The sequence below is a fragment of the Falco punctatus genome (assembly GCF_963210335.1).
Source record: "Falco punctatus genome assembly, chromosome: 10".
Taxonomy (NCBI): domain Eukaryota; kingdom Metazoa; phylum Chordata; class Aves; order Falconiformes; family Falconidae; genus Falco; species Falco punctatus.
Genome location: NC_137590.1, coordinates 19,540,949 through 19,556,610, shown reverse-complemented (window position 1 = coordinate 19,556,610; position 15,662 = coordinate 19,540,949). Strand labels below are relative to the sequence as shown.

The 15,662-nt window shown below is 49.8% G+C and overlaps 2 protein-coding genes across 3 annotated transcripts; both read right to left on the bottom strand.

The window, feature by feature from the left end:
• Positions 1 to 1,728: 1,728 nt before the first annotated feature.
• On the bottom strand, positions 1,729 to 6,896 carry LOC308070201 (proto-oncogene Mas-like). The gene is made up of 2 exons (XM_080403756.1): positions 4,948 to 6,896; positions 1,729 to 4,398 (listed from the first exon to the last, which is right to left on the bottom strand). The coding sequence occupies exon 2, from the start codon at positions 4,349 to 4,351 to the stop codon at positions 3,380 to 3,382; it is 972 nt and encodes a 323-aa protein (XP_080259882.1). The 5' UTR covers positions 4,352 to 4,398; positions 4,948 to 6,896; the 3' UTR covers positions 1,729 to 3,379.
• Positions 6,897 to 7,028: 132 nt separating this feature from the next.
• LOC308070199 (proto-oncogene Mas-like) lies at positions 7,029 to 9,154 on the bottom strand. Of its 2 annotated transcripts, none has more exons than XM_080403753.1 (2): positions 8,717 to 9,154; positions 7,029 to 8,394 (listed from the first exon to the last, which is right to left on the bottom strand). In XM_080403753.1, exon 2 carries the CDS (start codon positions 8,235 to 8,237, stop codon positions 7,257 to 7,259), a length of 981 nt encoding a protein of 326 aa, XP_080259879.1. In that variant the 5' UTR covers positions 8,238 to 8,394; positions 8,717 to 9,154; the 3' UTR covers positions 7,029 to 7,256. The 2 variants fall into 2 exon arrangements, with proteins under 2 accessions (XP_080259879.1, XP_080259880.1); XM_080403754.1 differs by having other exon boundaries at positions 7,029 to 8,371.
• Positions 9,155 to 15,662: the final 6,508 nt, after the last annotated feature.

Genomic DNA, 15,662 nt, shown 5'->3' with positions numbered 1-15,662 from the left:
CTGGTTGACAAGGCATCGTATCCCAGAGGTTGCCACTTCCCTGCTGAGGTCTCTCAGGAAACAGACAGCACCATTATCATCCCTGCAAGGGGACAGGGAATCTGCTCCAGCCCTGCTACTATCAGTCCCTACAGAAAAAAACATGGGAGGAGCTGAAGAATGTTTCACTCTTCAAAATCTCCACAAAAGTTTTGTCCACAGGGACAGAAGCATCCCAAAGGAGGCTTCAGACTCTTTTGCCTTACTTCAGCCAAGGCTATGATACCCTGTCCTCCAAACTCAGAAGGGCACATGGGAAGAGCTGTGTCTTCAGAAAAGGCACTGATTTTGGAAAGGAAGTATTTCAAGGTGAAGATGAAATAACACAGTGCAATGCTGGGTGTCTGACGCCAAAGATCGCCTCTCCGATGCCAGAGAGAAGCACAGTGGGCAAATGTCAGCTGCAGAGGCTGGGATGGGAACCCACTTTGGCACAGCTCACCAAACCCTCCCCAGACACGGCTCCAAGCCAGGCTGTGAAGCAAGGCAGGGGATTACCAGGTCGGATAGTCTTGGTAAGCCAAGAGACATTAATTCCTCTACTCTCTTTGCTCACAGCAAAGATTTCATAGTAACTCCACTGAACACACCTCTGTGTCCATGACCAAAAAGAGCCTGAAATATGGAAATTAACATAACCAGATATATGGGCCACTTAATTTTATGGAAATCAGGAGCATCACACTGCTCATCTACCTGTGTGGGCTGGCAGGGAATGGGGCCATTGTTTGCTTCCCAAGCTTCAGCATCAAGAGGAAGCCCGTCACTGCCTCCACCCTGAACCTGGCCATCTTCAGAAGGAGCTGAGCAGCTCTGCTGCACAGCTTTTGTAATGACTAACCATACACTCCAAAATCATGATTGCACTGGTCTTTTTCTAGTTACCTACCTAAGGCATCATTTTGTTACTAGTCCTAAATGAGATTCGGATTTCTTTGTTTTGTTTCCAAGATGGTAACTCTGACCCCAAAATTTGTTGAATAACCAACAGCTGGGCTTCACTGACACAGCTTGTCACTGCTGAAAAGAGCAAGACTGACAACTCTGTCACAAAATGGCTCATTTCCTCTCATTCTAAAGCCTCTGTCTTGTTTATGAGGAAGACAGGTACGTCCAGAGGTGCATCATCCTACGATAGCTGCCTGGGATGAGTAATTTGGCAGTGCCAAGACCTCCTCATTCGTTCTGGGAGGGACATGGCCAGCAGACAACATGTCTCTGGGATGCTTGCAGTTAGCAGAGATGTATCCCACTGTAAGAAGCCTCCAGCTGAGCCAAGCCATGGCAGTGGAGCTGCCCACATGTGCTGAAAACTTTCCTCAGGAACAGTTGAGCACACCAGGAGAGCACCTCCCTGTAGGATGGAGGGCTGAAGCCAGCTGAGGCAGGCAGAGGTGGAAGGGCAGAGGGAAAGATGTGAAGGAAGGGACCTCGCAGCATCCCACCAGCTGGGAGACTGCTGAGAAAAGCAGTGAGGAGGCACGCAGCCTGACAGGGAAGATCATCATATTTGCGGGTGGCAGGGCTGCCTGTATTCACCCACCCACTTCCCTGCCTCTTACACAGTGGGAAGTTGTCTGTCCTTTTCCCACTGCCTTAAATCCAAGAGTAATTAATGTGCCTCTCGTTTTAGAAAGAGAAGCAAGAGTATAACCTATGGGTGGTGAGTCATGCTTTGAAGACCCATGATGAGATTAAACATCGAAGAAACATTTATTAACAGAGTTGTTTTACAGAACAGGGCAGGAGTCTTCCATAGTTGAGAGGGGTTTTTTTTCTCCCTCTTTCCCATTTTCCTGTCCTTTGGAAAGTAAAGGAGTTACACTCTGTTGTCCAGGAAAGGGCTCCCATCATCCACGGAGCATCGCTCAGGGCAGGTGCAGAGGGACCACGATCCTCTCATGTGCTTTTCCTGCTTCCTGGGGTCTCCCTTGTCTGCAGTGTCACCCAGGCCAGCACCTATCTGAGCTTCTTGTTTCCACCAGAGAGTTTTATGTGTTCGGTTATCATGGCTCTGTACCTGCACCAAGTGATTAATTTTCATTCCAGCCTGTCAGGTGACATGTCGCTCTGGGCTAAGGGACAAGACAAAGGGCAGAAAAATTTGTGTCGCTATCCCAGGTCCCAGAGGCCACAGCATCAGTAGTTCCTGGGTCTGCTTTGCTGATGCCTTTCCTCCCTCCACCCCTCCCTGCCAGCTGCACTGCCCCAACCTTTCCCTGGTGCTCATACTGAAGTTAGTGCAGCCTGGTGGGGATTCACACCAGGAAACAAAACCAGCTCAAAAGCAGTGAGTGGTTTGTTGGCGGCTTAGTTCCCAGGCTGACAAGAGCTGCTGTATCCTCCACCTCCTTGATAGCAAGGGATGACAGACACGGAGGGGAGAGAGAAGTGGAGAAAGCACTGCCACTGCCCCTTTCACCAGGGAGTCTGGGCCAGGCTATGGGGATTCAGTCCTCATGGCTTCAACGGGGTCTTTTCCTTAAAAAGTCCACTTCTTTCCTTCCCTCTCCCTGTATCCTCTTTCACACAGCAAATCCGGTCTTTACAGAGTCTTCAGACAGGGCTGTGCTTTTTGGATTGTTTCATTTTAACCCTGCTCGTCTTGTTTTTCTAAGTAATGAACAGACTCACCAGTAACGAATACAGACCTCAGGTCATGGTTGCGAAATGGCATTTGCTCAAGCTAACCATCCAGACAGCCTGGAGAAAAGTGGGAGGAACCACGAGAGGCTGTTCCAGTCAAAAACCCTTGCGTGCAGAGAAGCCACATGATGCACAGACCAAACCCAGTTTGCAGCTGAAGCAATGCATTTCAGGGAAAGCCTTCCAGGGGCCATCCCAAACACATGCCTGCTTGCTTGGTAACAAAGCTGAATGTGAAGTGTCCACATACTCTTCACAAGCTGAAGATGCACACACAAGGGTTTGCCCAGGAATTGTTCTGCCCTGCTGTGCCAAGCTTTCCCATCCACCCGCACTCTGCTCTTAAGCAGACACACAAAAAATCCATGGGCAGGAGCTGAGTCTCTGCAGCTGTTTTAATAGTGCACAGGGCAGAGCCAGCTCACTTTTGGGACAGGCGAAGCTCCGAGCTGTTGAATACAACATATTCAAAGCAAAGTTTCAAAGCAAAAGGTTTTGATGAGTATTTCATCGGTCTGTCCAGTGTCCAACCCAGGCAGGAGTTCCTGTGCCACCCAGCATGTTTCGTTGTGCTGCAGCTAATTCTGTTCAGCTGCAACCAGACCCACAGCAAAGCCTCTTCCTTGTCTTGCCCTGGTTCACGGGATGTCTCCATCCCTAGAGCATCTTCTCTAAGGGAGGGGCTTCCAGAGGTTTAAACAGCTGTTTCCACTGTGTTTTCTCTGGGAGTTTCACCTCTGATTTGGGACTCTGTTACATCTTCAAAAGCCCTCTGGAAAGCAACCCTAACAGAGAGTGTGAACTTCTTTGCACAGCTCCCAGCCAAGAAGTAAATAACAGGGTTTATACTGCTCTTCACACAGGCGAGAGAGAGAGAGGTGTCAAAGACAAAAATAGAAAAATCAAACAGTCTTAGCAAGAGCCAGTAGACAAAATCAGCGGTAAAGAAGGGAAAGAAGACAGCTAGCAGGACCACAACACAGAGCTTCCTTGGAGGATACTGCCATGAACAGCACAAGACCCTTGAAAGCAGGGTTAGACCAGAAAAAATCAGGGTAAGCACCGGTAAGAGGTAGCTCAGGGCAAAAACAATGAGCACCGCAGGAGAGAGGTAGAGGGTCACGGCAAGCAGGAAGGAGAGAGCCCAGAGCAGGGCACACACCAGCACTGGCAAGTGCTTGGGGTGGTGGCAGGAGCAGCAGGCTGGGCGGAGGACAGACAGAGTCGTCATGGCACTGAAGGCGGTCAGGAGGTAAATGCTGGCAGTGAAAGAGAAGAGGATGGTGATGTTCAACACAGTTGTAATGTCCTGTGAGCTCAGCCTGTGACACAGGCTCTCTGGGCTGTGAAATATCACAAGGGCAATGGTGATGGAGAGGAGGAAGGTGAAGTCGGCGACAGCCAGGTTGAGGACGTAGACAGTGATGGGGTTCCTGAGGATGCGGAAGCCGAGGAGCCAGAGGACAGCCCCGTTCCCCACCAGCCCACAGAGGCAAATGAGCAGCGTGACAGGGACTTTGCTCAAGTGACCAGCTTCACAGTCTGTCCAGTTGTAGTGACTGTCCTCATGCCTCAGCAGCCTGTGGTGCCAGCTCCTGTTATATGCTGTCCCACCGGGCTGGCTCCAACACACAGAGCTGGCTCTTTCCATGGCGGGGAACAACATGCTCTCTTCATGAAACCACTGCTGCTTCTCCTTCCCCGGTCACACAGCTGGAGGGATGAGATGAAACAGAAACATGTTAGCAGCTCTGCTGTCCCCCACACACGGCTTTTCAGATCTTTGCAGCCATGCCCTAGCTTCCATGTGTAGGAGCACAGAGAGAAACGAGGGACAGGAGAGATGGAAGGGAGGACATGGGGAGGTGGGTATGACATGCCTGGCACAAGAACATGTACAGAAGTAGAACAGACACTAGGGAGGTGCCTCGTCCCTGGCTTTGGACAGGACAGATGTGGAGGAGGAAAATAATAAGCTGAAAGGATTGTCCTTGAAGATGTCAAAGAGGAAGTGGTTTTGGGGGTGGATCTGATATGGATTCTCAGTTGTCTAATATTATAGCTGATACTACTAAGCTGCTAGGCTCCGTCAGTGGGATACTCATTTCAGCATTCCCCTACCACCTTTTTCCATAATATTTAATCTTAATATCCTAGACACTGCTATTCCACAATCGGATTTGGTGCAAATTGATCAACAGGTTCAACACCAGTGAGGGGAGGCACTGATTAAACTAAAAATCTCACCCAGAAAAGTCTGACCTTCTTTCCTCTTGCAGCCTGGAGAACTTCACTGGAGCAGACGCAGAGCAGCTTCACATCGCCTCATACTTGCCAGCTGCCACCCCCGTGACGGGATCTTCATGAGGTTTCCTGGAATTATCACTTGGAAAACTGGACCGAAGCCTGCCTGGGTGAGCCTGTGCAGCATCCAGCATGAGGTCTTTCTCAGGTCCTTTCACAAACCACTTCTGTCCGTGTTAGCCAAGCAGGCCATGTCCTCCAGGGTTCCTGCGAACAGGGAGCCGTTTCACTGTGTTTGGCAGTACCAGGGTTCTGGCTATAATCTATTCTTGGCTTTGTACAGGAAATGACTAACAAAAAAGTCAGTCTCAGAAACTAGACCTATGGGAAAAGCAGATTGTCTCCCTGTTAGGTTCCTGTTTCATTTCAGTTTAAAGCAACCCTGATCCCAAAATATTCATATCTTTGAACTGGCTGAACTTTTCTCCTATCGTTCCGGGGTGTATCTCTAGGACCCTGCGCCACAAGCTTGGCGTTGCTGCAAAACTCCTAGTTCTGATGCAGATCTAGGTTTGTGACTTGTATACCGCAGTTTCACAGTGATACTTGATATTCAAACACAGTTTCCAAGAGCATGCTACTACATGAATCAAGGAGCTGGCTGAATAGTAAGATCTGGGTATGAACCAGGTAGGCAGTGGAGACATGACTTGGGATTTCAGGGAAATCTTTTTTCCTCAGGAGAGGTGAATCAACGCTGCTTACTTGGCTCTAGTCGTCTAAAATTTATGGATTTCATCTGAGTTGCATTCTACGCTCCCTTTGTAGTCAGTCAGCAGCCTACATTTCCCACAGACAGACCGGTGCAATTTCTAGAGAGCTGAAGTTAGGTGGGATGGTTCCTACCCAGACTGACTGCAGTGAAGGTCAAATGCAAACAGCTCCTGTTGCATCTGGGAGCAGGAGTGCTCCTGCTGGGATCTGGCACACATGAGGCCCAGGACTAAAACCGCTTCCTCTCTCCCTCCCTACTACATTTGTGTCCCCGACTACAGAATCTCACATCCCCTCACCAAGCCAACCCTTTAAAGTGCAAACAGGTCATAATAAGGAAAGCATCAAGGTACACCAGCACAATGCCCTGCAACACAACTGCTTGATGCCCAGTCTATCTGTATGCTCGACAAGAGAGCAGGATTAGCCAGGGTTTCTCAGCTTCTGCTTTCATGGGCAGCATCCCATGCACGATCATCCAAAATGTGGATTTCAACACAAGATCTACAGACATCAGTTATTTGTTGTATGCCTACAAGGAAGCTATGTTCTGTAAATATTATGGGTTTGGTAGCAGTTGTTTCTGTGTGTTGGGAAAGCTAATACAACCATCTGGCAGGCAGAGCTCAGCTTCCTCGAGCTATCACCAGTGAGAGCCTTCCAGCCTCTGTTTCTGTCTCTTTTCTTGGATCTGCCCTGGAAGTTTGCTCCATGGGCTTCTCCACCCCGTGCACAAACCTGCACTTTCTACCAGCCACCAGCCACTAGTGGTCTGGTTGTCCATCCTCTGTCCAACCTGGCACAATGCTGCTCTCCGGCAGCACTTGCCTCTGCCTGTCCCTTCCCACCTCCCCATTTAAGCCCCTTTGGCCGGGTAAAGGTCTGGCTGCTGGCAGCATCAGCCAGGCTGAGGTGGGTTTTCTCTGCCAGACTGTGGCACAGGAGGACATTAAGCCAGAGGGAGCTGAAAACAACATTTTTGTCCCTCACCATCATCTCCTCTGGTCTGGGGGGCTTTTGAGGATCAAGGCGATGAGTGGTCAGTGCTTTAGTGTCAGGCACCAAGGTCCCAGAAGAGGGTAGCAGCAGGAAGAGTTGGGATTCTCCTTGCTAGGAAGCAGACAAGGTACAGACTGAGGCCCAGGACTGTGGCTGTGTTAGCCATGGAGAACAGCAAAGCAGATGAGGCAGGACTTTCTGGACCACATCGTTTCAGCATTATAAACTAGTGGGCAGCATGAGGGGACTGTCACAACTATCATGTTAAGAACAAGCAAGGGCACCCCATGGACCCAGCAAGGGGAGAAACAGCAATCACCAGTAAATTACATGAAAAACAATTTTATTAAAATAAATTATAAATAAGTTTGAGGTGGAAATCAGCCCTGCCCCTGGAAATCTCATCGAGCGTGCCCATGTCCTGGGGGATGCATGACTACCCACTGCCAGTCGTGCTCACCCAGCTGGGCAAGGACCCTGCTCCCATGGGTGCTGGCCCGGGGTGCAGAGGCAGAGCTGTTCCTCTCTGAGTGCCAGTCTGCAGCCATAGGGGTTTAGGCAACAGTTCCCATCACAGGGGTCTCACCCACCTCTTGGGAATCTGACCTGTCTTCAAAGACCCTCTGAAGAGCCACTTTGACAGATCCTCTGAACCTGAACCTTCCATAGCTCCCAACCAGGACATAAATAACCGGATTGATACTGCTGTTGACAGAAGCCAGCAACAGGCAGATCTCAAAGACCAAATTAACGTAGACAAAGAAGTTGAGGAAGATCTGGACACTGAGCGGGATGCCAAAGAGGAGGAAGAAGAAGACCGCGAGGAAGATGACAGTGTACAACTTCACTGGGTCTTGTTGCCAAGAGCTGCGCCTAAGCTTGATACAGAGGATCACATTGGAAAGAACCATAAAGGGGGTGAAAAAGCAGAAATTGAGAAAGCACAAGGTTCCAAGAACCATCCAGCAGTGTCCAGAGTGACCCAGGTCACACACAAAGTACACCAGCCCAGCGAGCACACAGGCAAGGGCCCACAGCAGGCTGCACATGGCGGCTGAGAGCAGCCTTGGCCGGTGGCATCGGCACCAGAAGGGCCAGAGAGCACCCGCACACCTCTCCACACTGATGGCTGTGAGGAGATAGAGGCTGGTGCTGTACGTGAGCAGAACCATGGAGTGAAATAGAGGCAGCACCCGCAAAAGCTCTGGCTGAAAGCAGCTGAGCATGGGCATGTGATATATCACAAGGAAAGCCAATGTGCAGAGGAGAAAGCAGCTGTCAGCCACTGCAAGGTTCAGGAGGTAGGCAGTGAAGGGATTTCTCCTGATGCGGAAGCTGAGGAGCCAGAGGATGGCCCCGTTCCCCACCAGCCCACACAGGCAGATGAGCAGCGTGATGCTACCGGTGACGATTTCAGGGATGTGTTCTGTAAAGCACCTGGTCTCATTGTGTCCATCCCCAGAGACCATGCTCTCCGTAGGCAGCGGGGACACTGCACGCCAGCCATGGATCGTGTTGTTGGGATGTCGGTCCATCTTCCTCCTTTCTCTCTTGTGCTCGCCCTGGGAAAGGCGAGAGATGAAGGTAAAATTAGTGACTCTCAGGTCCCCAGTACTGTGAATGTCCTCCGGTCAGTCAGCCTTCCCCCCTCCTCCAGGGGCTACAACATCTGCAACCCGGAGAACATAAGAACTGAGCAGAGAAAAAAAGAAGAGGGGAGAGGAGAGGAGAGGAGAGGAGAGGAGAGGAGCGGAGAGGAGAGGAGAGGAGAGGAGAGGAGAGGAGAGGAGAGGAGATCAGGAGTAGAGATAGGAGGGAAGAGCTTGGGCCCAGGGTAACAGGAGACAGAGAGCTGGGAGAGGAATGGAAGGATCAAAAAAGGCATGCAGAGCCATTTGCCCTTCAAGGACTGAAAAGGACGGAGAAGCTGAATGTGAAGAATGGAAAGACCAAGGAAGAGCAGAGCAGTGTGCCCCAGCAACAGGAATGGAAGCAAGACCCAGACCCTTCTCACCAGGCACAGGGGGGTCCAGTGAGGGCAGAGTCCTTGCACAGCCTTGGTATCACAGAGCTGCAAACTCCAGTCCTCTCTGCCAGACTTGCACATGAAATTTTACAAAGCTGCCGTTCCAAAACAATCCCAGATGAGATCTGGCCACCAGGAACAAGGTAACTCCATGATGAGGTTCCTCCAGTGCTCTGCGTGTGGGCCCTGGCACCCGGTCCCTTCCTCAGCTGAAGGCCAAATAGGGCCCCGGGAGCACAGCCCTGGGCTTCTGCGCAGGGGCGTGTGGCTGCAGGCACGCAGATGTGCCAGGGCTTGGTTGTCACTTCTGAGATCAGCGGAAGCAGATTGCCAAAGAGTCACTCTCATGGGGCAGGCATCACAGACTGATCCAATAGTCACTTCTAACACTTCCCCTTTGCAAACCCACTGTTGTGTTGAGCACAAAATTATCGTCTTCCTCCTCATTCGCTTCTTCTCTTCTGTGCCTGGTGGAAACTTTTCTGAGATGTGTCACAGTTCCCATCTGTGTGAATGTCACCCTCTGATGTCACACAGAAACCACCAGCTCCCCATCAACCCCAGGGAAATACTGCTCAACACAGCACCCACTGACACTCGCCTCCCTGCTTTCAAGAGCTGAGCTGGATGCTTCTATCACCCCATGCCATGTAGAGGGCAAGAGGGAAGAGGGATGGTGTGACGCACCCAGCCATCACATCGCAGGGACAACACAGATGACTGGACCTGCCCTCCTCTGACACTGCTGGGGGGGTGGCTGCTCTGTGCCACATCCTCATGTCTCAGTCTGCTGAGGTTGCAGGGACACGGCGTGAGTCCTCGAAGGGGTCTGTTTTGCACAAGTGGTCTTTTCAGGGCAGGAGCCTCCTCATGGCAGCAGCCCCATCCCTTTGCCCTGCTCCAAGTGTCTTCTCTGGGGCCAGGGAGATCTGCCTGCTGCACAGCAACTCTAAAGGAATAGATCAGGAGAAATCATTGGAGACGCCCATAGCAAGGGGAAACAAGTGCAGATGGCTGGGAGAGCATCCCATCCAGCCCCAGGCTGTAGTCCTGCCTGCACCTCCATCCCGACTCCTGCCTGGCTGCAGGCAGCGTGGTGGGGGGGTGCGGCGTGCTGGTGGGGTACTCTGCTCGCCCTATGGCTTTGGTCAAGCGGAAGGTGAAATACTCCTGACGTTAGTTACCAGTCCTGATTTGGTATGAAACCTGGGCTCCTCCACATTCCTTAATAAATAATGTTTATTTAAATGATAATTAAACGGGACCGAAGGAGAGCTTTGATGCCATCAGCAGCCCCAGCCCTTCAGCATCTCCCGAGCATCCCCAGCTGCTCCAGCCCCCAGCTGGTTTTGAGAGCAACTTCACCTTCCCCAGGGGTGGTGAGCTCCTGGCACTGCATCACACTTCTTTTTATATTTAAAGGATGGTTTCAACAGAAAATGAGCTTAAAGGAGGGAGTAATAAAGCTCATAAGCAGGATGGTGAGAGCGGAGCCAAGCGTAAGTTGGAGGCTGCTGTGGGGATGATTCCTCCCGACAGCTCTTCCCTAGCCGGTGGAGAAGTGCAGCCAGCAGCTAATTTAGCTATGTTTCCCAACTGTCTGTAAATATTGTTAAATATTTGTTAATGTTAAATTATGCTACTGTGTTAAGTAAATAATAGTGAATAATAACTACTACTAATAGTAGCTAGTAAATCATAAACTGCAGATGGTAAATAATAAACTGTGAATGGTAGATAATAAACACTAAATAGTAAATTAGTGAATAAATAGTAAATAAATTATAGACAATAAATAACTATTCATAAATAATAAATATTGTAAATACTATAAAATTATAAATAAAACAAAAATATAAATAACATAAATAGCAAATAATAAATACAAATAATAGATACATTAAGCTATAAATAAATAATAACAAATAATAGTTGTTCTTATTATTAACATGATAAATAATGCTGACAGCTGCTGCCTGGGGAAGAAGACGCGTGCCAGAGGCTGGGGAATGCAGGGTTCCTGGTGGCAGCCCCTGACCCAGGGGTCCTGGTGCACCCAAGGACAACCAGTGCAGTGACAGTGATGATTATGGGACTGAGACCCCGTTTCTTGATTCCACCTTGTGGCAGCCACTTAGGCATCAAAATCTCTGATTCCTCCTCAGGCTGGCCGTGAATAACTCCCACTGATATGGCAGCAGCCGTGCTGGGGACAAGGGTAACAAGTTCCTTGTCAATGTCCCTAAGTGGAGGTTTTGACACCATTTTAAGTGTTTAAGTTTCTTCTCTCTATGGTAAAAATAGGGAGAAGAGGGCAATATTAAGAAACAAATTCACAGTCTGTGAGTTGGCCATGAATCCTGGAGTTCTTCCCGCTCCGAAATCACGCAGTGCTCAGCAATACCCGCAGCAGCAGACCTGTGAGTGAGCTCTTCTCACAGACACTTGGGACATCACAGGGAACCGGTGCATTTCTGTAGGGCTGGGTTTCACCAGACAGCACGAGCTATTGCCTCACAGCATCTTCTGCGTGGCACCTTTTCCTTCCTAGCACCACCATGGAAAAGACTTGATCAACTTCTCCTTGGAAGGTTCCCTGATTTGCTTTGTATCCCCTTCTAGATCACTATGATCCCAGGAAAAAAAAGAAAAAAACACAACAAAACAACAAACAAACCACAAAGCAGAAAGCAGAGCTGGAAACGGTCTTTTACCATCTCTGCCATATGCAGGGCCAGCTGGACGTAATGCCAAACCACAGAAACATATGTGTGAACTGAAGTTAATTAATCGGCATTCCTCTGCCTGCAGCTCACACTGCGCTGCTGGGGACAGCTTGGGTGGAGAACTTCCCGGCAGAAACATCTTCTTACAACCTACCCAGCAAGCAAAGAGAACCCATTCAATTATAAGAAATTAGAAGAAAATTCTAAGCAATTCTAACAGGGTAGTAACAAAAACATGTGATCGATAACAAAGGGCAAGCCTTTCACCCTGGATTGTTTAAATAGCCTAGGAAAAATTCGAGTATCATAGTGCTGAGCTTCCAAGTGTCCCAGTGAATAAGGGCACTGCCAAAGCCGGCCATAATTACTGCTGCCACCTCCAGCTCTCCAGCTCCTTTGCCCCAGATGTCCTTCTGACCACAAGTCCTTTGGGACGGCTTGCTGCAAATTCCCCGTCGGCACACTCCCAGCAGCTGCTTTGGCTGTGGAGGAGCAGACAGGGTGTCCCAGTGCAGCATCCTCTGGGAAGCCCCTGCTCGCTGAGGAAATGTATTAGGCTGGCTGGGAATAGTCACGCACTGCAGGACCATGGGCAATACACCCTGCCAGCTCAGAACTAATGCTGCTGCCAGGCTTCTCCTTCATCCCCTGCAAGAATCAACCCAAAGGTAGTAGCTTTTTTGTGCCAAGGCAATGTTAGGATTAGCTAAAAATGCCCTGCCCCGGTAACAGGCTGTGCTAAATGCAATGCAGTTGCACTGCAGCTCCGTCTCCCTCTTGCTCCCAAAGCTTCTGCTCAGTCAGATTTCTGTGGGTCAGAGGGAAAGCATGCCCCAGAACTTTCTTAATCTATCTCCAGCCAGTGCAAAATGGCACAGGTCTGCAGAGCGGTACCTCCCGACTTCTGCAGCTGCAAGGTGTGCTTCACCATCCATCCTCCTCCTCCCAGGCAGGCTGAGCCCCCAGGCACCGCATCTGTGCCCAGCTCTGGGTGACACCCATCGCAGCATCCCTACCCGTGAATGGCATGGCAGCATGCCTATGGCTCTCACTTCCCAGGTGTTTTTTCTCACTGAAACTTGTCCAAGCACAGATCTGCTTTATTTTGGCTTTCCCCAGGGTACAAACCTTGCAGAGGTGACCATGTGAACCCTCTGCCCTGAGGAGCCCACGGCACTGGGCAGCAATCTGTGGAAGCAGCTGGGGAGATGTGAGCTGTGTCGGCACCCAGGGGCTGAGCAAACCGCAGTGTGTGCTCCTGAAGTCCATTTGCAGAGATGTAGCACAAATCAATTTTAGCAAAAGGCTGAAAACTTTTCTGCATGACCGAGGGGTGATACTGTGTGCTTAAGGTCTGTTTTCTTAGAACAAAAATAGACATCTGGAGAAAAACTCTACATGAGCTGCAAAATTTACCAGTGTTAATGAGCCATCTCAACCCCTGCAAGCACCCATGTCTGCACTTGTAGGAGAGAAGGTGCCTACTGATATGAGAGCGATAAGGAGGCTCCTGTGTGACGCCTCCCCTGAGATTTTTTTACTAATAATACTTTGTAGTATGACACAGTCTTGATTGGAAAGAAACGGCACAGATCCTTAACTGTTTGCACAGGAAAAAAGAAAAATCCGAATCCACTAAGCAGGAGAGAAAAGAGCCATTCCCTCAAGCTCAGAGGTTGTAACGCTGGCAATTAAGTGGCTTGAATTGCACAAAATTAGAGGCTTTGTTCTTTTGTGTAAAGGATTGTTCCCTGAGGTGTAAGACCATGTTAAAGACAGTCACAGGTTATGATATTCAGATTTAATTTTGCTGTCTTTTGTAAACTCTGCAAAAGGCTAGCTGCAGTATGTGCCTTTCTGCACTTCTTCACATCTTCATGACAAGAAGTTGATGACAAGGAGAATTCCCCTTTCTGACACTAAGTGGCCATGAGGATGGTGCAGAGCCCAGTGACCTCTTGCCAAAGCTGTCCCATCCTCAGATGAATCACCCTTCCCACTGCCAGAGTGGGGCTGATAGTGCCCTCTCTGTGGAGGAGATTAAAATCTGTTTCTTTTTCCCAATAACAAAAGAAAACCAAGCCCCCTCCTCCCCCCCTCCCCCAGAAAAAAAAAAAAAAAGACATCAAGAAGAGGTAAGGGGTGATACACAGCAGCGCTGCCATGCAGGGCTCCTCTGCCTGTGACCTGGCTTTCACTTTTTGAAGTTAATTTAGCAAAATCCTTTATTGTAAAAAAAAAAACTCTACAGAGAATCCCAACACACTGAAGATTCAGGTTAACCAGATGTCTTCTTCATATGCACTTTATCAGGTAAACTAAGAGACTCAGCAAAAACCAAAAGGCAGAAAACAGATTCCTATCACCCCCGGAATGATGTCTCCATCTGCTTGACAAAACCTGGGAAAAAAAAGGCCAGTTCTTTATGAACTCCATGTACCAATTTTGAAAGACAGTGATGCTTTCAGCTGCCCTCCCCATGTGCGGCAGGGAATTCCCAGTCTCTGGCCAGTTGCGATGTATTTATCTGTATTTCCCAGCTGAGTGGCTGGAGGGAGATGGATGGAAGCATGGCTGAGCTGGAAGTGGGGTTGAGGTCAGCTCGTTTGCAGCCAGCCGGCCCAGGTAATTAGTGGCCAGGGAATAGAGGGCTTCCTCCCCGCTCCTGCAGGTCGGTGTTGTGAAGCACTCCAGTGCAACTCACAGTGACTCAGAATGCTATATTTAGCCTTAAAACCAAAGCAAACAAACAGACAAAAAAACCCAAAAGAGTCTTGAAGTCAGCACACAACAATCTCTTTGGGAGAACTAAGGAATGGGCTGTATGTGCAGACAAGCAGTTGGGAAGACAGCTGGAGCGGTTCCCTTCTGGATGCCTGGGATACCTGAGGAATGAGTGGGAGGTTTCATTCAGAAATCCCCTGGGCACTGCAGAGGCACACATGTATGTGCCTGCTCCCAGGCTCCCAGGCTGTCCCACTCCATCCCACCCAAAGCCCAGGAATGCCGCAGTAAAGATGCTCTTTCCCTTCTGACTCTGCAAACTGGCTAACGTCTGACTCTGCAAACGGGCAAAGCTCTGTCAAAGGCTAACGGGGGTGGCTGTGGAGACCCTGCTGGTTTTGCCTGCCTTGAAGCTGGGAAGCAGCTGCTGAATTTAGCCAGGGGGTGCAGAAGGGAGCGGGGAGAATCCCACAGCTCCCAACGGCATTCCCAGGGCTCCCGGCTCAGCAATGGGCTCTGCCTATGCAGCTTGGTCCAGCTTCTCACACAGAACACGGGTGAAAGGGTCTGCTTCCATAACACAGCCAGCTGAAGGAAGGGCCTTTGGTATGAAGTGACTTTAATATGAAACCCTGCCCTTGCTGGAAGTGCTGAAACTAGAAATGTGAATGGGATAAATCCAGTCTCTTTGTGAGGCAATTTTAAGCATCTGCAGTATGTTTTAGAGCAGCTGAAGGCTACTGCAGCAAAGAACCAGGTAGTCAGCTGGAAAAGAAGCCAAAAGTACCTCCCAGCTGCAAGGGCACCATGCCATGGGAGAGGGAAGACACTCCTCAGGGCAGTGGATCCCTCCAGAGAAGTTCTTCCATAGCTGAGGCAACCATGACCCTCACTTTACAGCCCGCCGTTGTCATTTTAATCATCACAGCAAGGTTGTTAATTGGTCAGAGCGTATCGGCTACAACATTAAGCCCTTTGCAGGCTGTGCAGTGGCTGCAAGGAGCTCGGTGTCCCCATGCACCTACCCAGGGGATCCCATGGCCAGACCAGGCGTGGGGGAGCAATTGCCTCCAAGACGTTCTGCTCAGACCTGAGCAGGAGCTGTGAGCCACAGGAGGGTTTAATAACACCCAGGCCAAGCTCAGGAGCCACATCCCAGAGTGTGTAGGCTACCAAAGGGGTGGGATCATGTAAAAACAACCACAAATGCCCCCAGACTGAGGAGGAGGAGGATGTGCACCTGGTGAAGAGCTGGGATGGCTGCAGCTCAGTCTAGCAGCCCACTGGTAGGGGGGTACAGCACCCCAAAACCTGGTCTCTAATAGCTTTCACTGCATTACTAAGGGGTATTAGCAATAATTAGTCTGGGCTATAGGTGCTAGTAGCATTGTAAGCTGGCTGAAAACATGTTTGTTGTGCTTCAACTGGGCTGTCAAGGCCTACGTTAGACTGACAAGAAATGAGAGTTCTTGGTTCCAGTTTGA

Excerpts from the sequence above, each read along its gene's own strand:
- LOC308070201 (XM_080403756.1), bottom strand. The coding sequence starts at position 4,351 with ATGTTGTTCCCCGCCATGGAAAGAGCCAGCTCTGTGTGTTGGAGCCAG.
- LOC308070199 (XM_080403753.1), bottom strand. The coding sequence starts at position 8,237 with ATGGACCGACATCCCAACAACACGATCCATGGCTGGCGTGCAGTGTCC.